General features: G+C 39.3%; 1 protein-coding gene across 1 annotated transcript in view; it reads right to left on the bottom strand.

Moving 5' to 3' along the window:
* Nucleotides 1-22,125, bottom strand: part of ell2 (elongation factor for RNA polymerase II 2) — a 71,493-nt gene that overhangs the window by 33,494 nt on the left and 15,874 nt on the right. The window contains exons 3-4 of the mRNA XM_078396472.1: nucleotides 15,172-15,293; nucleotides 12,965-13,128 (exon numbers count right to left, since the gene is read on the bottom strand). Coding sequence (XP_078252598.1) covers nucleotides 12,965-13,128; nucleotides 15,172-15,293 — 286 coding nt within the window. The remainder of the gene's footprint in view (nucleotides 1-12,964; nucleotides 13,129-15,171; nucleotides 15,294-22,125) is intronic.

Raw genomic sequence — 22,125 nt, 5'->3', positions numbered from 1 at the left:
ATTCCCCAATAAAATGGGGAAACCCTCAAAGTGCCTGGTAGCAAACAAAGGAGTGAATTTTTATTTTCCGACAACAAAAACTGTTGCATATAATTGCAGGTCAGCTTTCTTTCACACTGTTAAAGCAGGGACCTTTTAGACAATAGACAATAGGTGCAGGAGGAGGCCATTCGGCCCTTCAAGCCAGCACCGCCATTCAATGTGATCATGGCTGATCATTCTCAATCAGTACCCCGTTCCTGCCTTCTCCCCATACCCCCTGACACCGCTATCCTTAAGAGCTCTATCTAGCTCTCTCTTGAATGCATTCAGAGAATTGGCCTCCACTTCCTTCTGAGGCAGAGAATTCCACAGATTCACAACTCTGACTGAAAAAGCTTTTCCTCCTCTCAGTTCTAAATGGCCTACCCCTTATTCTTAAACTGTGGCCCCTTGTTCTGGACTCCCCCAACATTGGGAACATGTTTCCTGCCTCTAACGTGTCCAACCCCTTAATAATCTTATATGTTTCGATAAGATCTCCTCTCATCCTTCTAAATTCCAGTGTATACAAGCCTAGTCACTCCAGTCTTGCACCATACGACAGTCCCGCCATTCTGGGAATTAACCTAGTGAACCTACGCTGCACTCCCTCAATAGCAAGAATATCCTTCCTTAAATTTGGAGACCAAAACTGCACATAGTACTCCAGGTGCGGTCTCACTAGGGCCCTATACAACTGCAGAAGGACCTCTTTGCTCCTATACTCAACTCCTCTTGTTATGAAGGCCAACATTCCATTGGCTTTCTTCACTGCCTGCTGTACCTGCATGCTTCCTTTCAGTGACTGATGCACTAGGACACCCAGATCTCGTTGTACGTCCCCTGTTCAACTTGACACCATTCAGATAATACTCTGCCTTTATATTCTTACCACCAAAGGAGGTAACCTCACACTTATCCACATTAAACTGCATCTGCCATGCATCCGCCCACTCACACAACCTGTCCAAGTCACCCTGCAACCTCATAGCATCTTCCTCACAGTTCACACTACCACCCAGCTTTGTATCATCTGCAAATTTGCTAATGGTACTTTTAATCCCTTCATCCAAGTCATTAATGTATATTGTAAATAGCTGCGGTCCCAGCACCGAGCCTTGCGGTACCCCACTAGTTACTGCCTGCCATTCTGAAAGGGACCATTTATCCCCACTCTATCCATGTCAGTACCCTACCTCCAATACCATGTGCTCTAATTTTGCTCACTAATCTCCTATGTGGAACCTTGTCAAAGGCTTTCTGAAAGTTAAGATACACCACATCCACCGGCTCTCCCCTGTCAATTTTCCTAGTTACATCCTCAAAGAATTCCAGAAGATTAGTCAAGCATGATTTCCCCTTCGTAAATCCATGCTGACTTGGAACAATCCTGTTACTATTATCCAAATGCTCCGCAATTTTGTCTTTTATAATTGACTCCAGCATCTTCCCCACCACTGATGTCAGACTAACTTGTCTATAATTTCCTGTTTTCTCTCTCCCACCTTTCTTAAAAAGTGGGACAACATTAGCTACCCTCCAATCCACAGGAACTGATCCTGAATCTGTAGAACATTAGAAAATGATCACCAATGCGTCCACAATTTCTAGCGCCACCTCCTTAAGTACTCTGGGATGCAGACCATCAGGCCCTGGGGATTTATCAGCCTTCAGTCCCATCAGTCTACCCAACACCATTTCCTGCCTAATGTGGATTTCCTTCAGTTCCTCGGTCACCCTAGGATCTCTGGCCACTAGAACATCTGGGAGATTGCTTGTATCTTCCTTAGTGAAGACAGATCCAAAGTACTGGTTCAACTCGTCTGCCATTTCCGTGTTCCCCATAAAAAATTCCCCCGCTTCTGTCTTCAAGGGACCCACATTTGCCTTGACTATTTTTTTCCTCTTTACATACCTAAAAAAGCTTTTACTATCCTCCTTTATATTATTGGCTAGTTTACCCTCGTACCTCATCTTTTCTCCCTGTATTGCCTTCTTAGTCATCTTCTGTTGTTCTTTAAAAGAATCCCAATCCTCTGGCTTCCCACTCTTCTTTGCTTTGTTGTACTTCTCTTTTATTTTTATGCTGTCCTTGACTTCCCTTGTCAGCCACAGGTGCCTCTTACTCCCCTTGGAATCTTTCCTCCTCTTTGGGATAAATTGATCCTGCAACTTCTGCATTATTCCCAGGAATACCTGCCATTGTTGTTCCACTGTCTTCCCTGATAGGGCCTCCTTCCAGTCAATTCTGGCCAGCTCCTGCCTCATGCCGCTGTAATCCCCTTTGCTATACTGTAATACTGACACTTCCGATTTTCCCTTCTCCCTCTCAATTTGTAGAGTAAAACTTATCATATTGTGATCACTGCATCCTAATGGCTCTTTTACCTCGAGTCCCCTTATCAGATCAGGTTCATTACACAACACTAAATCCAGAATTGCCTTCTCCCTAGTAGGCTCCAGTACAAGCTGTTCTAAGAATCCATCTCGGAGACACTCCACAAACTCTCTTTCCTGGGGTCCATTACCAACCTGATTTTCCCAGTCAACCTGCATATTGAAATCTCCCATAACCACCGTAGCATTACATTTGCGACATGCCAATTTTAGCTCCTCATTCAACTTGCACCCTATGTCGAGGCTACTGTTTGGGGGCCTGTAGATAACTCCCATTAGGGTCTTTTTACCCTTACAATTCCTCATTTCTATCCATACTGATTCTACATCTCCTGATTCTATGTCACCCCTTGCAAGGGAGTGAATATCATTCCTCACCAACAGAGTGACCCCACCCCCTCTGCCCACCTGTCTGTCTTTTTTTTTTTTTTTTTAATATTTTATTTTTGAAAAGCATATGTACAAATCGAAATAAGAAAAAACACATTTGTTACAAAGTTCTTACATAGCTTCAATTTTTAAATTTTTGAAGAGAGAAAGTAAAAATAAAAATATAAAACTATAAACTTGGGGAGAGAGAGTAAGAGGGTTAAAAAAAAAAAAAAAAGGATCTAACAATAAAAATTAACGGGAGTAGATCCGGGAGACAAAAACCACAGCTGTACATCCAACCCCCAACTCAAGTTTCAACTTTTTATTTAAATTTTTTTTATTTTAGTCCTGTGCCAAACCCATTTACTTTTCTAAAAATTCAATAAATGGAGACCATATTTTTAAAAATAACTCAGGTTTGTCGATTAAGGCAAACCTTATTTTTTCCAAATGCAGGGTCTCTGTCATTTCCATAGTCCACATTTTAATTGTGGGGGTTATTGGTTTTTTCCAAAATTTAAGTATTAGTTTTTTCGCAGTTATTAGACTGTAATCAAGAAAATGTACCTGACTTACTGTAAAATTTGTAGTATGTTCTGATAATCCTAATATAATTAATTTTGGGTCCATATCTAATTTTTTATTAATAACTTTAGAAACTATTTTAAAAATCTCCAACCAGAAGTTTTGCATTTTTATACAAGTTACGAAAATATGAGTTAAATTAGCTTCTTGAAATTGACATTTATCACACATAGGAGAGATACTAGGAAAAATCCTATTTAATTTCGTCTTCGAATAATGTAATCTATGTATTATTTTAAATTGTATTAAGGAATGTCTAGTATTCAATGAACATTGATGTATATGTTGTAAACTTTCATCCCATATATCTTGCATTATAAATTGATTCAATTCGTCCTCCCATGCTCGTCTATAAGATTCTGATGACGGAATGTCAATGTCAAGGAGAATATTGTAAATAAAAGATATTAATTTATTTGAGTTATAATGTCGATTCAGGCATACATCAAGTGTTTCTGGACCTCTAAACTTATATTCTTGCATGTGTGATTTTACATAATCTCTAAGTTGTAAATATCTAAAATAATTATTAACATGTAATCCGTACTTCTGCTGTAACTCCTGAAACGAAAGAAAAGTTCCCTTATGATAAAGATCTCCCACCCTTTTGATTCCATAACTTTTCCATTGAGCAAAGCCTCTATCTAAGACAGACGGTTTAAAAGAAGGATTATTCGCAATAGGAAGGAAAACAGATAATTTATTCAATTTTAACGTAAGCTTTAATTGTTTCCAGGTACGGATAACACTATGTATAATGGGATTACCTCCATATGTATTTTTATTTAAATTTATTGGAGCTAAGAGGATCGCACCAATATCGAATGGTAAACAATCCTCTTTCTCCATCTTTAACCAATCCGATTGTTGATCAGAATCATCCAACCAGCAGGTTATATTTTTAATATTAACCGCCCAATAATAAAATAAAAAGTTAGGTAAAGCAATTCCTCCATTAATTTTAGACTTACATAAGTGTCTTTTATTTATTCTATGAGTCTTGTAGTCCCAAATAAAATTAGTAACAATTGAATCAATTTTTAAAAAAAACTTTTTTGGAAGGTAGATCGGAATTGCTTGAAATAAGTATAATAGCTGTGGAAGAAAGATCATCTTTATAGCATTACTACGACCAACTAATGATATAGGAAGTGTTTTCCAAAATTGGATATTTCTGTGTAATTTAGCAAGTAAAGGAGGAAAATTTGATTTAAATAAAGAAGTATATTTCCTAGTCACGTAAATTCCAAGATATTTAAACTTTTCATAGGCAATTTTAAAAGGAAATTGTTGAAGTATGGCCGGATTATGCTCCATTATTGGCATAATTTCACTTTTATACCAGTTAATTCTATAACCTGAAAATGAACCAAATTGAGTTATGAGATTTAATAAATTCGGAATGCTAATTTCTGGCTTTGTAATATATATTAATACATCATCCGCATATAAAGAAATTTTATTGGTTGTATGTTTAGTGTTGTAGCCATAAATATCTGAATTTGATCTAATACTCTCAGCAAGTGGTTCTATAATAAGGGCAAATAAAAGTGGTGATAGTGGACATCCTTGTCTACAACCCCTAGCTAAATGAAATTTAGATGACAGCATTTGATTAGTTAATATTCTAGCTGTTGGGGATGTATATAAAAGTTTCACCCATGCACAAAAATTTTCACCTAGTTGAAATTTTTCCATCACTGAGAAAAGATAGGGCCATTCTACTTGATCAAATGCTTTTTCAGCATCTAGCGAGATGATTGCTAAATCTTCATTTAATAGTCTATTTGAATAAATTATATTAAACAAGCGTCTCAAGTTGAAAAATGAATATCGTTTGGCTATAAAGCCTGATTGATCGGGGTGTATCAATTTGTCTATAACTAGACTTAATCTCTGAGCTAAGATTTTCACTAATATCTTCTGATCAGTATTTAAAGGAGCTATCGCCCTATACGAACCAGGGTCTTCAGAATCCTTATCTTTTTTAGGAATGAGGATTATTGTTGATTCAGTCAGTTTGTGGCAATCTCTGTTGTTTAAAGGCGTGACTATATACAGTTTGCAAACGTGGAGAGATCAAACCACTGAATTTTTTATAAAATTCATTATTTAAGCCATCAGGGCCAGGAGTCTTCCCATTTTTCATGGATTTAATAGTCTCTTCAACGTCTTTCATAGTTATTTCTGCGCCCAGTAAATTTCTATCACTCACATTCAAACCAGGAAGGTTACATTCCTGCAAAAACTTTTGCATCTGCGCAGAAGTATCTGTGATTTTGGTGAATATAATGACTGATAAAATTGCAAAAATCTCTGATTAATATCCTTAGGTAGTTTAAGCAAATCTCCATTTTCTGATCTAATTTTATGAATTGTAGAATCATCTTCTAATTTACGTCTTTTCTATATGTTATGTACTCCTGAATATTCAGCTCCCAACCCTGGTCGTCTTGTAGCCATGTCCCAGTGATTCCCACAACATCATAATTGCCAATGTCTAACTGAGCCTCAAGCTCATCCACTTTATTTCTTATACTTCGCGCATTTAAATACAACACTTTAATTTCCGTATTCACCTCCCCTCTCACACCGGTCACAATTGGCCCTGACCTTACTCTCTTATCCCTTCTAGAACTTCCCTCCCCATTCATTCGAGAGTCCTTTGCAATTTCTCCTGTATTTGCTTCCCCTTTAATTCCATCTCCATATTCCCAGTTTGTCAACCCCTCCCCCCACTACTTAGTTTAAAGCCACACTTGTAGCACTAGCAAACCTACCTGCCAGAATGTTGGTCCCCCTGCTGTTAAGGTGTAACCCATCCCTTTTGTACAGGTCACCCCTACCCCAGAAGAGATCCCAGTGGTCTATAAATCTAAATCCCTGCTCCCTGCACCAGCCCCTCAGTCATACATTCATATCCCCGATCTCTCTATTCCTGCCCTCACTAGCACGAGATACAGGTAGCAGTCCAGAGACAACCACCTTCGACGTCATACTTCTCAGTCTTCTTCCTAACTCTCTAAACTCACGTTGCAGTATCTCCTTCCTCTTCCTCCCGACGTCGTTCGTGCCCACATGCACAACTACTTCCGGTTGATCGCCTTCCCTCGCTAGGATGTTCTGAAGCCGCCCCGTGATGTCTTGAATCCTGGCACCAGGGAGGCAACAGACCATCCTCGAGTCCCGCCTGCCGCCACAGAATCTACTGTCCGTACCTCGGACAATGGAGTCACCCACTACTATGGCACTTCCTGACTTCGGTCTCCCGGTCGAGTTTCCTTGCCTGGGTTAGATCTGCCAACACGTCCGATGCTCGGACTGGAAGCGTCTTCTGCCCCAACAGTTCCTAAGAGGGTGTACCTGTTTGCAATAGGCACAGCCACCGGGGTCTCCAGTAGTCCACGTTTGCTCCCCCCTGAAACGGTCTCCCACCTTCGCTCGACCTGGACCCTTGGCGTGACAGCCTCGCAGTAGGTCCTGTCCAGGAAACTCTCGTATTCCCGGATGGCCCTGAGGTCTTCCAGCTGCCTTTCCAACTCTGCCACACGTCCATTCAGGAGCCGCACCTGGACACAGTTCTTGCAGGTGTAGCTCCCAGAAGCTCCAGCGGTGTCCCTACCTTCCCACATCCTGCAGGAAACACACTGCACCAACTTGTCCGCCATTACTTTAGTGAAGTCAAAAACAATTCAGGCGCAAAAACAAGCGTAACCTCCTCACCTCAGCCTCCTCGCCCTTGTTTCCACAACTAACCACAGCATAGTTAAATAATTAATTTTAACCCAGCAGAATAAATGACCAAGTTTCACTGATATTATTTATAACAAACTGAAACCACACCAAAAACAAAATTGTTAAGGAGTTGATTAATATTTCTGAACAAGTCATAAGTAAATAGTTCACTCACTTCCAGGTTTTTCCATCATCTTACTTTATCCCACACCCCCCCCTCCCCCCCAACCCCCATCAAAAACATTTAATTGCCTCAAACAATAATGCTAAATCTGTTCCAATCCACATGAATGTCATTGGGAAAGGATCAATAACTGACAAAAACAAAATCTATAAATTGAGTGATTCAGAATACAACCAGAATTTAACACCCAGTTTGCCAATGGTCATCAGATCAAGATAAAAAAATACTGTTTTCTAAATTTATACAATTTACAATATTTAATTCTTTTAACAAAGCCTACTTTCAATATTGTGTGCAGCTCTTACAAAAAGTATGCGCATGGTAACAAATGTGAAACTGATGCACATTTTACAGGTCGATGCAATCTTCACACAATTAGTACTTTGATTTGTACAGCCGCATTTACTTAAATATACAATCACTATAAAAAAGAAATCTACAAACTTTAAACCTCTGGTAATTTCTCAGTTTATGGTGCTTGAGCGAATTTTACTTTTGACAAATATTTGGTTTAGAGATTCAGAGAGTCATACAGCATGGAAATAGGCCCTTCGGCCCAACTTGCCCACACCGGCCAACATGTCCCAGATACACTAGTCCCACCTGCCTGCGTTTAACCCATATACCTCCAAACCTGACCTTTCCATGTACCTGTCCAACGATTTCTTAAATGTTGGGATAGTCCCTGCCTCAACTACCTCCTTTGGCAGCTCGTTTCATATAACCACCACCCTTTGTGTGAAAAAGTTACCCCTCAGATTTCTATTAAATCTTTTCCCCTTCACCATAAACCTTTGTCCTCTGGTCTTCGGTTCCCCTACTCTGAGAAAGAGACTGTGCATCTACCCGATCTATTCCTCTCATGATTTTATAGACCTCCATAAGATCACCCCTCATTCTCCTGCGCTCTAAGGAATAGAGTCCCAGCCTAATCAACCTCTCCCTTTAGCTCAGACCCTCAAGTCCTGGCAATATCCTCATAAATCTTCTCTGCACACCTTTCCAGCTTAACAACATCTTTCATATAACATGGTGCCCAGAACTGAACACAATACTCTAAATGTAGCCTCACCAATGTCTTATATAACTACAACATGACCTCCCAACTTCTATGCTTAATACTCTGATGGAGGCCAATGTGCCAAAAGCCGTTTTGAACCACCCTATCTATCTGCAACTCCACCTTCAAGGAACCATGCATCTGCACTCCCAAATCCCTCTGCTCCACAACACTCCTCAGAGGCCTACCATTCACCGTGTAGGTCCTGCCCATGTTAAACTTTCCAAAATGCACAGCTCACATTTTTCTGTACTAAATTCCATCAACCATTCCTCAGCCCACCTGGCCAACTGATCAAGAACCTGGTGCAATTTTTCACAATCGTTCTCACTATCTGCAAAATCACCCACTTTTGTATCATCTGCAAACTTGCTAATCTTGCCATGAACATTCTCATCCAAATCATTGATATAGATGACAAACAGTAACAGGCCCAGCACCGAACCCAGAAGCACACTACTAGTCACAGGCCTCTAGTCCAAGAAGCAACCTTCCCCCATCATCCTTTGCTTCCTTGCAGGAAGCCAATTTTTTATCCATTCAGCCATCTCTCCTTGGATCCCATACGATCTAAGCTTCGAGAGCAGCCTACCATCTGGAACCTTGTCGAATACTTTGCTGAAACATACTGATTCATACTAAAACTGATGGTCATCTGTATTGCAATATCAAGAAAACTTGACCATCATTATCTGCCGATATGCCCACCCAACAGAATTCAAAATAAAACTGTATTTGCTCGATGTCTTTTCACAAGGTTTTTTTTGCCATCTGAATTTTCAACATTGGGATGAAATCCATAAAAACTTGATTGCTTCAACAAGTTCCAACAGCACCAGTTCTTGGGATGCAATGTCAACTCTAATATAATTGGTCAGATTAATGATGACACTGCTAGCTTTTGACCTAATGCTCAGTCATAAGATCGTAGGTGATAGGAGCAGAATTGGGCCATTTGGCCCATCTAGTCTATGCCATTCAATCATGACTCTCTCTCCCTCCTAACTGCATTTTCCTACCTTCTCCCTATAACTCCTGACAGCTGCACTAGTCAACAATCTAATTATCTCTGCCTTAAAAACTTCCATTGACGGCCTCCACTACCATCTGTGGCAAAGAATTCCACAGATTCACCTCCCTGTGACCACAGCCACATCTGCTAACATGCTCTCCCTGTGACTAAAGGCTGACTCAGTAGCAGCAGGTGTGAAAAAAAGGTGAACTCCACACCATGGGATTATTTGTGTGTGTGTGGGGAGTTTAAGATCAGAAACAAGTAAATCACATCAATATGTGCACCAGTTTAAACCAGTATGCCGTTTTGGAGTTCAAAGTGCAGTCAAGAGTAAATTAAACTAACATAATAAATGAAAAAAGTCAGCCATTATTGGGGGGGAGATAGGGGGCTGGGGGCGGAGGGAGGCTTGGGGGCAGTTGGAGGGGGAGAGGGGATGGGGAGGGGAGGGAGGGGTGAAGCGGATGGGGAGGGGTGAAAGGGAGGGTGGAATTACAGTGTGGAATGTGGAATTTTAGGTGGTTGTGTGTCTTGTTGCTTTTCACTTGGTATGGCTGTGTGGTAACTCAAATTTCACTGTACCTTAACTGGTACATGTGACAATAAACTGACCTTGACTCCACACTCAGTTCAGAGCGGGTGAGGGAATTTGAAATAAATGTGCCACATTTGTATTTAGAATTCTGAAACACTTGGTTTAAATGGAAGAGTATTTCCCCATGAGCTTCAAGCAAATATATTGTTAAATGGCCAAGCTTTGAGCAATTAATTTAATAGTTATATCATTTTAAGAACTGTTTTGCCTCTTTTGAAAGGGTTCATAAGATTTTAATTTTCATAAATGTAAAAATCTAGGAGATTCCTTATCTATTGGAGAGCAATAACATACAGAAATAAACTTGAAGCACAACATTGTAAACATATATTGAATTTTGCAAATAGGAAAAAACCCCAATGTTATGTTGCCAAGATAAAATGAGCACAGGAGAAAGAGCACAGATCAAGTAATCACGTTGCTACTGCCCATATTGCGACAAATACAACTCATGAGGGTGCCAACGGCGATGAACAAAATAACTGAATCTCAGGAACTTTGAGATGAGTTAACAAATTGACAGAGAATTAAGGGCACTGATTTGAAAGCATTGTATGGGAAAAAAGTTCAATTTCACAGAACACTCAACATTGGTATAGGGAGAGGAAGGAGCTGTACTTTTGTGATGGGCCCCACCTGACAAGGTAGGTGTTGACAAAATGTGCAGGAAGGAACTGCTGATGCTCGTTTAAACCGAACATAGACAAAATGCTGGAGCATCACAGGCAGCATCTCTGGAGAGAAGGAATGGGTGACGATTCAGGTCGAGACCCTTCTTCATACTGAAAGTCACAGGAAAAGGAAACGAGAGATATATTTGAAACAGCATCTCATATTTTGCTTGGGCAGCTTACAACCCAGTGGTATGAATATTGATTTCTCTAACTTCAAGTAAGAGTCTCAACCTAAAAAGTCTCAACCTAAAACGTCACCTATTAATTTTCTCCAGAGATGCTATCTGACCCGCTGAGTTACTCCAGGTTTTTGTGTCTATCTTCGGTTTAAACCAGCATCTGCAGTTCCTTCCATGTCATTCAACATGTTTTGCTCTTTTCAAAGATTCATGCACATACCAAGTCCTGTTTTAAAAAAATTAGTCAATCATTGCCTTATGAGAAAATGCATCACTTCACATTCCTCTGTATTCAATTTCATCTACTGTTTTCCCATTTGTCTGGGTTACCAAGATATTATTTTACCTTGCCTACCCATTTCCAAGTCATTCATTTTTCATCAAGACATTTACACTAACATATTGAACACCGCTGGTTTCAGACTGAAGTAAGACATTTTCAGAGGGAAATGATTCAACCTTACTTAAATCATTTTCTGCATAACTCCAAGCTAACCACTATATTCCAAGTGTCAATATTAGTAACAAGCCTTCCAATATCTTTGAAGACCAAAATAGACATGAGATCTTATACACAACAATATTAAGAAAAGATGGTCAGGAGCAACATGGGCACTTTGAAAACTGACACCTTGAAAATTGATCCTACTCATAATCTGACTGGCACATATGGCAGTTATGAAAATCTATAATTAGATACAATTCTTAAATAGAAATTTCCAGATGACAGTCAACCACCAGGGATTTGTGATGGACAGGGTAGTCCCAAAGGACCTAATTACATTTCTTGAAAGTGGAATGTAAAGTTATGGACAGAGGAACATCCATGGCAGTTAAGGAACAAAGCTCATGGATTTGAAGTTAAATAATGGAACCGGTAAGAAACTTGGCAGGCACATTCATTGATAGGATGTATCACAAAATGCTGGAGTAACTCAGCAGGTCAGGCAGTATCTTGGAGAGAAGGAATGGGTGGCGTTTTGGGTCGAGACCCTTCTTCAGACTGATGTGATACCACATCAGTCTGAAGAAAGGTCTCGATCCGAAATGTCACCCATTCCTTCTCTCCAAGATGCTGCCTGACCTGCTGAATTACTCCAACATTTTGTGATACCTTCGATTTGTATCAGCATCTGCAGTTGTTTTCCTACACTTCATTGATAGGACATGATTAGTGACACCCAGCAAGTCTTCTTTTATAAATGGTGGCACAGTGGCGCAGTGGTAGAGTTGCTGCCTTACAGCGCCAGAAACCCAGGTTCAAAGCTGACTACGGGTGCTGTCTGTGTGCAGTTTGCACATTCGACCTGTGACCACGCGGGTTTTCTCAGGGTGCTCCAGTTTCCTCCCACATTCCAAAGACATGCAGGTTTGTAGGTTAATTGACTTCTGTAAATTGCCCCTGGAGTGGACGCAAAATTTGGATAACAGAGAACTAGTGTGAACAGGTTGGTGTGGACGGTGGGCCAAAGGGCCTGTTTTCACGTTGTATCTTTCAATCAAACAAATAAAAAGGAATTTCCTAAAGAATTATGAGAACTGGAACTCACTGGCAAAGGGAATGATTGATTCATGTAGATTAGATATATTTAAGGGGTGGCTGGGCAAACACAAAAGAGTGAAGGGAATAGTGGCCAATGCTGTTTGATTTAGCTGCGGAAAGACAGGCATGGTCTGGCTGTACTGAGCGGACCTTTGTAGTTCAATATATCCTACATGATTCTATTCTTCCTAATGTGTAGGATAGGACTAATGTACGGGTGATTGTTGGTTGGCAGGACTCGATCAGCTAAAGGGCCCGTTTCCATGCTGTATCTGCAACCAGACAAGGTGGAAAGTTACACACCCAAATCTGTCAATGGCACAAAGTTAGCGAACATAACCCAGATATTCTCAGGAATGATATTGGGAAATAGCACCATTTGGCCATCAGTTTCAGCTAAAATCAAGTCAATTTTGTTTAATTCTGAGTGATAATTTTATTTTTGAATTTATTAAGATACACAAGAAAAAAGGCAAGTACAATACAGATAAGTCACAGAACTTTCATGATCACATTCAATGGTAGAACAGGCTCAAGGGGCCTATGGTGTTCCTACATTATCTTGAAAAGTTCTGTCAAATGAAAAAGTTAAATTTACTCTTACCTACATATCTCCCACCAGGTTTAATAACTTTGGTACTTCGACTACGGGTTTCCTCCTCTGCTTGAGTCATGCGTTCTCGAGTGATCAGATAAGAATCATTTGTTGCACATATTGTAATTTTATCCTGTATGCTCCCAAAGCAATCCAGTTCTGCAACACCATCACTACAGACAGAGAATTTCGAATGTTAAATTAAACATGGTAGAAGCTGGTTAGGCTTAAATGGTTCAAAGCTGATGAAATGTCAAAGCTATTTTTGAACATAATTTCTGATAGTTTATACAGAATTACATCAAGTCACATACACTGACCTGCGTGCCTTTTATTGCATTTCCTACAATTGCTACAATTAGGAGATTATTGTGCATTTTTAAATGAGTTAAGTAATGGAATGGCAGATACACTGCCAATACACTTTCAGCTGCATCAATCTCAAGGAGAGGAGTGGATAACATAATTTTGCAGCCTAGCAATTTAAAGATCTTTTTTTTCTAAGATTGCTTTGCTATTAATTGTGTGACCATCTTTCTACTTTTCACTGGATGAGTAATCCAGAGGCTTATATTCACAAATTCTACAGTAGAAGATGGAGCATTTAAATTCAGTTATCTAATTTAATATGACAAAGAAACAACAACCACAAAACCAGCAGATTATCCCTCAAGTGCGTCAAAGATGCAGAGAAGGAAATCTACTACAATGCCTAGCTTGTCATTCTAGGACCATGGTAATGTGGTTGACCCTGACTTGGCCTAGAAAGTTACTCAATTAGGGAGTGCTAATAAATCCTACCCCTGAGGCAATGTGCATAATACCTTAAAGAATCAAAGTTCCTCCAAGTGAATTAATGACAACACAAATCTGTCAGGACATATTATTCCTTTTTTACTAACATTACTGTGTCAACATTAGTGAATGGGGCAAAAAAAAACCTTAATTGGGCAGATCTTTCTCTGTCACAATAATTGATGTCCACCTGCATCTATGCCTCAGAGTTCGTTTCAGCAAGACCTGCACTGTTCTACTAGGTAGATTTCCCACTGAGCTCCCCGAAGAGTCTGCTGGTGCTGCACAGCCCTATTTTTCTGAATGCAATTATACTCGTAGCTTCAATAAGATGCAATAGGTTAGTTCTAATTTGTATAAAATGTCCAAAAATGTATGGTTTCTATCCACTTAACAAATATGTGGAGGACTTCACAAACAGAAAAAAAACAATTTCACCAATCCAGACTCGAGGGAAAATAGTTTTACTGTTGCATAAAATGATAATTGACTGAAAGGCAACTGTTTGTTGCATTATTCTGAATGTCTGTGCTTGCCAAGTTCATAAGTTCTAGGAGCATAATTAGGCCACTCGGCCCATCAAGCCTATTCTGCCATTCAATTATGGCTGATCTATCTTTCCCTCTAAACCCCATTCTCCTGCCTTCTCCCCATAACCCTTACTGATCAAGAATCTGTCAATCTCTTCTTCAAAAATATACATTGACTTGGCCTCCTCAGCTGCCTGTGGCAATGCATTGCACAGATTCACCAACCTCTGACTAAAGAAATTCCTCCTCATTTCCTTTCTAAACGTACGCAGTTTTATTCTGTGGCCGTGGCCTCTGGTCCTTGACTCTCCTAGTAGTGGAACATCCTCCCCACATTCACACTATCCAGGCCTTTCACCATTTGACAAGTTTTAATGAGGTCCTCCACTCATTCTTCTAAACTCCAATAAGTGCAGGTCCAATGGCTTTAAACGCTCATCATATGTTAACTTAATCATTCCTGGGATCATTCTCGTTAAAAAATTGCTTATTCTTTGATTAAATTTGAAGCAAATTTGGTTGAGCACTTGTTAGACATAGCTATTATTTTGCAAAAGAAAAAATTGTTAAGAATGCTAGATATATGAAAATTAGATCAGATCAGCAAGTTGAGGCTCTTGAAATGAAATAACTAAGTACCCTGCAAAATTCATCCCAAGGCCTGTAAATTCCTACCATTTAGTACAGTCAAATCAAAATACAGACCATGATATCTGTGTAATGGAAAAGTAAATGATATCTTCAAATAAAGAATGATCTAACATTTGAATGCTACGAGATGACCAGGACATTGCATTTAAGAGGGATTTAATGGATGGAATGAAAAATAGTGTTAAAATGAAATGAATTTTGTCATTCAATATGCTCTATGAAAAAGCTAGTTTAGAATACCTGGAGACATACTGCTGAACACATTCAAAGCTTCCCTGAGGGTTATCTTTTCCAACATTGGAAACATAAAAATCAAAATTTCGTCCTTCATTATGGTTATCTGTTCTTGGAATCTTTATCAACTATGGAGAAAGGAAAACAAATTTACATTAGCATTTTTGATGTGAAACAGACTTTCCTTGGATAAATTAATACACTATTCCTACATAATGCCCGAAGAGCAATGGAATCCAAGATAACAACTATTTGCTAAAAAATTAATTTCCAAGCCCTCTGTTCCAAGCACATACTCCAATTGCACACTGGAACTCACATTCTAGACAAATATATGAACCAGATGCTGGTCCATCAGGGTTGCCAGTCAATTGAATATCAGATTAGAGTTACTGTAATACTTTTATTCCAAGCATTGACATAGGCTAAAACACTTGTCAATGTTGACTATAGCTACAATTATATATTGTATTTTAATTATTAGATAACAAACACAATTACAATTTCAATTTTGGTTGCTTCTCAAGGGTCTCCGACTTTGTGCCTCTGACTCACTCGTTACTCCTGAATTCCATATGGTTTCTTAGATAGTACCCATTTCGAAGTGGCAAAGTCATCCCCTCTGACTTTCCCTATCCACAATGTCCCCAATGCTTGTGATTCTGTCATGATGTGTTTTAGTCATCTTGTATCAGGTTGACAGCAATTCTATACCTGGTGACTTTTCTCACAGGATCTTTCAAACTTTAGAAACGTCTACAGTAGTGCCAATCTTAACGCATCCAAGATGATCAGCAACACAGGCCATTTGGTAACTAAAGAGTTTTGGACATAGTTTTTCTCTAAAGCAGTTACACCTTCTGCAGCATTACCATCTCTGTCATCTGAACCAAATGCAAATTAAATTCTCAGTGCGTTCTCCCTTACCCGAAAAGTTGCATAATGACAAACCAGTCACAAACCCCCCAGTGAACCAGGTTGCTTATACCGTCCAAATATATTATCCTTTCTCCGATCTACTTGCTGAAAGTATTCTGATTGGCACAAAATTGTTAATTACTGCACAAGCAATCCTCTAGCTCAGATTGCCAATCACCAACTGTAATTTACTCTGGAACATCTCGCCCGTATCCATTCCTTTGTCCATTTGCTACCTTCCTTTGCAGGCTCTTTTTGCAAGTATGTGGAGGGCTTCTGTAATGGACACAATCAGCTCTGGTAAACTCAGCCAAAAAGCACTTGTGGCGCCATCTGGTGGTCAAGCCACTTATTGATCGAACCCTCATCAGTAGAGCAGGAACGATCACGTGACTGGGTTTTATGGCGGGGTGTGGAGAGAGAAAATGTCAGTCCAGTAGTGTGCTCCACAGCAGCAACAGGAACTTTGCCTTCGTGTGCTCCACAGCAGAAACGGGAACTTTATCTTAGTGTCTATCAAACGCACGTGTGTGCAATAGCTATAACTGCTAATAAAACGACAGTCGAGTCTCTACAGTTGTGACCCCGACGTGATGATACAATTGTTTTGCTTTCACACACTGTATCTCTGTCAGAGTCCTTTTTTGCAGCAGCTAGTTATTGGTTATGTTTGCTTCTTCTTTCTGGCTTGGAGTATTATTCAAACTTGGTCAAACTGACTTTGATAACTGGCATCGACGAGACCAAATGCAGGCTTGGCGATCTTTTCGCTCAACACCTTCGCTCATTCCGCCTTAACCAACCTGATCTCCCGGTGGTTGAGCACTTCAACTCCCTCTCCCAGTCTGACCTTCCTGTCATGGGCCTCCTCCAGTGTCATAGTGAGGCCCACTGCAAATTGGAGGAACAGCACCTCATATTTCGCTTGGGCAGCTTACAGCCCAGCGGTATGAACATTTACTTCTCTAACTTTAGATAGCTCCCCCTTCCCAGTTCTCCCACTGTCTTCCTGTCTCCACCATTATCCTTTCTTTGTCCCACCCCCCCTGACATCAGTCTGAAGAAGGGTCTCGACCCGAAGCGTCACCTATTCCTTCTCTCCAGAGATGCTGCCTGACCCCCCGAGTTACTCCAGCATTTTGTGATACCTTGATAACTGGCCCTGTCGCCATAGACTATCAATGTTTTAACCAAGTTGAAGTACCGCGTTGCCACTTACAACACAAATCATTTTGTCAAATAACCAATTAGCTTTAACTAAACCAAAGGATTATTAATTGCTATTCATTCTGATTTTATCTTCCCATTTTATAAAGTTTAAAGTATTCATCCATTTTCTACAATACTGTTTATTAGAATTGCATGCTCAGTGACTTCATCTATTTCCCTTTCTCTTATCAAATCATAATACAACAACTAAATTTGCAATTTTCTAAGATTGGCCATTAAATGAGATTTCAAATATCAATCTTAGTTCCACTGAAATGAATTGCAGGTTAAACAAAAAATTCATGGTATTTATTGAAATTATTCCAGGTTTCGAAGGCAGTAAGTTACAAGCTTCCGGGTATCTCAATTACAAAATGGTTGCCACGTATGCAAGAAAATCAGGAGTCTTTGCCACAGACACTACACCAGCTCCAAGAAGAAATATAGAGCATTCTTCCACTCCACAAAAGCTGATTTGCTCAGTGCCACTACTAACCATTACCCACCACTAAACTAAAAGGTGGGAAGCGATTGGAAAATTCGAATTTTTTACTGTTCATAATGTCCATATTTGAGTGCCTTTTATACAGGAATGTGTATGTTTTTATTGTATTATAAATATCCAGACTCTAGCGCCACAGTGGTGCAACAGCAGAGTTGCTGCCTTACAGCGCAGGTATGTGGGTGAATTGGCGTCTGTATATAGTCCCTGTTTTGTAGCATTGACGAGTGTACGGGTGATTGTTGGGCAGTGTGGGCTCGGTAGGCCAAAGGGCCTGTTTCCACACTGTACCTATATAGTAAACTAAATGCAATGACCAGCTAAGTAACACTAAGGTTTCTAAAAGTTTGGCTCAACCACATCTGTTGATGAACGAGAGAATCAGTGACTGGGGAAGAGTTTATGGTGGCATCAGATTATACAGCATTAATCATAGAAAGACTATACACCTAATATTTTTAAATTAAGCTTCACAGGTGAAGATCCTGAAGTTAAGCCATTAATTTGGCACATCACCAAAGAATGTACATTTGCATTGCTGTCCAATACAAATAAACTTAAATTATTTGAAATTACACAAATTTTGGTAATGTGGTATCATAGTAAAATACAAAGAAAATAGACACCTAATTATACAAGATACCTTTCTTTTAAAAAATGAGTCACTTGGCTATGTCCAAATACAAGATCATGACCCAAAACATCGACCATCCCTTGGCTCCACAGATGCTGCTAGAGTTCTTTCTGCAGTTTGTTTTGGCTCCAGATTCCCACATCTGCAGTCTCCTGTCTGCACTAGGCTATAATTACTGCTTAACAAATTGTACAACTCAAAAAAAACTAAACATAAATTGTAATGGAGTAATATTTCAAAATAAAGGCTTTTGAAATTAAAGTTCATGATATTTAAGATTTTACTTTAACCCAGTGGGTGTCTGAACTTTACTTGGTACTTTATATGGTTAAAAAGATCATTTTCTTCTGGCTATTCTATGGATTCTTTAATGGGACTCACTGCTCAGCCAGCTGGTAGGCAATGCGCCTGCGAAGTACCAAGGATGCCTTTGAACTCTTGTGACAGCAACAAAAAAGGGTGAATTCTTACTGCAGCAGATCACAAGGAGAAACTACATTGTGAAAAACTACATTCCCAATCATTGTAAAGCACCATCACTTAATCACTACCAATAAATTCTGGGTGAGTGCCACTAGTCTTTCCAAAATGGTGTTGTAGGGAATTTCTGCCCTTCAGTTTTGGATGGCACACAGACAATGCAGCAGTTGAGAAAAAATGCAGTGATAGAAGGAGATAATAAATTGCTGCCAAACAAGCAAAGGGGTAATGGGCCCCATTCTTAGTCACGTGTGTGACCAAAAATGTGAAATATATCTCTTCTAATTCTGAAAGCATTACAGGTATATTGTTTTGTACTGTATATATGACTTATATATGTCGAAGTTTATCAAGTGAAATTTTTATATGTTATGCTGGCAATGTTTGTTTAGAGTCAGAGGACAAATATGACTGGTCACGTGTTTGGCCTCACATGGTCACACACGTGTCCAGTCATATTTGACCTCTGACTCCAAACAAGCATTGTCAGCATAACATATAAAAATTTCAATTGATAAACTTCGACATATACAAGTCATATATACAGTACAAAACAATATGCCTGTAATGCTTTCAGAATTAGAAGAGATGTATTCCACAATTTTTCCCATTTTTGGTCACACACGTGACTAAGAATGGCCCTAAAGCAGATCAGTATTGAGCCACAATACATTTCAATAGGTTTTAAATCTCCTCCAAACTTAAAGTTCACCCCCTAATAACCAAAAGAATACAAGTTACAGGAACAGTTTGCAGGAGTCAAAGTATGGAAACACACCCTTCAGCCAATTGAATCAACACTAACCATCCAGTAGCATTTTACACGAATTCCATTTAATTCAATCCCCTTTCCAACTTTCCATCAACTCTCCCAAATTGTCCACCACTTCCCTACAAGTTATGGTGGACACTTAACCTAGAAGGCTGCTCTTCTTTGCAATGAGAAACTAGACCATCTAAAGGAAACCCCAGTATTCAAAGTGAGAATGTACAAATTACACAGCAGAGGTCAGGATTGAATGTACATCACTGGCACAAAGAGGCAGCAGCTCCATTAGCTATGCCACTCCCAAGTGGATTCAAGGGATTAAAAGAAATGATACAAATTAAGATTCAAATGGGAAGCTACAAATGAGATGCCTGGACATTTGAAATGCATCAAGAGAACATTGAATATTTTACCAAGTGCAACTGGTAAATAGAGCTCTGGTCTGCCAAATGAAGCTTAAATCAAATTACCTATAAGCATTTTGTAACATGACGATGTGACTACATTAAAGCATGTATCTATGGCAATCTACCATTTAGAAAGTTCCGTTTATGTGGCCAATGGTATTAAGTTTGAACAAAAGCTATCGCAATTTAAAATATTGTAAAAGCACAATAAATTGGAACTCCTTGCTACCCAATGAAAGATATAATTTCACTTTCTGCATGAAGCTTTGGGTCTTTTCCTTCAAAATATAATACTACAACAGATCAGTGATCCATTTGAAGCAATAAATTCTTGTTGGCCAATTTTATTTTTCTTCAGTTGGTCCTTTAGCCACTAGGTGATCAAGAACTTAAAAACTAGATTCTATACGTGCTAACTTTAAATGGTTGGTCAGTGTGTCTTGTTTAATAACTCCAAAGACGTACAGGTAAGTAGGTTAATCGGCTTGCTAAATGTAAAAAAAATTGTCCCCAGTGTGTGTAGGATAGTGTTAATGTGCGGGGATCGCTGGTCGGCGCAGACCCGGTGGGCCGAAGGGCCTGTTTCTTCGCTGTATCTCTAAACAATACTAAACTAATAGCTCAGACAACAGTCCGACCCTTCCACTAGACTCCACATGGAAGCGATCAGAAAAGAATGGATGGAGCGAAAAGAATAGTGCAATATCCTCCATTTACAACTTGCAAAATTCAGCAAGAGAAAATCTACAGCATTTATAAGTAATGTTTCAGATAAAAATGTCTTCCCGAAAATTGAATACCAAAATGTTGCTAGTCATTTAAAACAGAAAATTTGTAATAACATTCATAACAAACAGCAACAGCTATGGTTTTATAGGCATCTAGGTGTTAAGAATATGCCCATAATTGAGATTTTAACAGATCTAGAGAAAATACAGCTTCCACACACAAAATAGGATGATTGATCAGAATTATCACAGAATAATCGATCTCTTAAGCTGTCATCATAAATTATACAAGAGTAATCTTAGTCCCCTCATACTGTTGGCAGTAAACAGTGATACTAGCCAATAATGCCATTCACTGAGACGCAAGGTATATTTTCTAGGTTGCAAATGTAATTTTAAGAACATTTCATATTTAAGTTTCAGGCTACCATCAACCAAATCTTCAATACATTCCAGTGATCCAAGGGCAACAAGACCATGTGGCACGTTAATACTGGTGCCCTAGTCAAAGTTCTTAACTCTGGGAAGGAAAGAGGTAATAGGGACTTATCTCAAATTTGCAGAGTGCAAACTTTGAGTGCACTTTGAACTGAAAAGATGGCTGTGCGGAACTTCAAAGTGACAGGGACATATGAAGGAGAAGGCAGATGAAATTTAATGCAAGATGCAAAATTATACATTTTGTTAAGGAAAATGAGGAAGGAAATATAACACAATGGGTAAATCTTAAAGAATGAAGGTGAAACAGACTTAACCAAGTGATTAAGTACATAAATCTTTGAAGGGCCGGTTGAGAAAAAAAGTTTTTTAAACCAACCGGATCATGAGATTTAAAAGATTGAGGCAATGAACACAAAAATGAAATTGTGCCACTTTGCAGTATTCGAGCAGTTCAGGCACGAGTGGACTACTGCATCCAATTCTGGCATCCATGCCTTAGGAAGGATGAAAAGAGCTTAAAAGGGGTTCAGAGCAGATAATTTGCAGGTTAATTCCAGGAATGAAAGACATGCATTATGGAAAAGGTTGAAGCTAGGATTGTTTCCCCATAAGGAAAAAAGTGTACAGCAACATGGTCTCACATTTTATAAGCTCAAAAAAAAAGTCCTGTGCCCTTTTGCAAGAATTAGTTTGACTGTGGTGGCAAACCCTGGGGAGAAAAGAGAGGTGCTTTTAAAAGAAAAGTAATATTCTCAGATTTTCAGTTAAATAAAACATAATGCCACTTGGATTTAGATTCAAGATCCAAGAGCAACAGAGGATACAGCTAGTGGAATTTCCCCAATCTTGACTTCCAGTGTGCTGTATGGAAT

Source organism: Rhinoraja longicauda, chromosome 3, assembly GCF_053455715.1.
Source record: "Rhinoraja longicauda isolate Sanriku21f chromosome 3, sRhiLon1.1, whole genome shotgun sequence".
In the NCBI taxonomy this organism is placed as follows: domain Eukaryota; kingdom Metazoa; phylum Chordata; class Chondrichthyes; order Rajiformes; family Arhynchobatidae; genus Rhinoraja; species Rhinoraja longicauda.
This window is presented reverse-complemented; position numbering and strand designations above follow the sequence as displayed.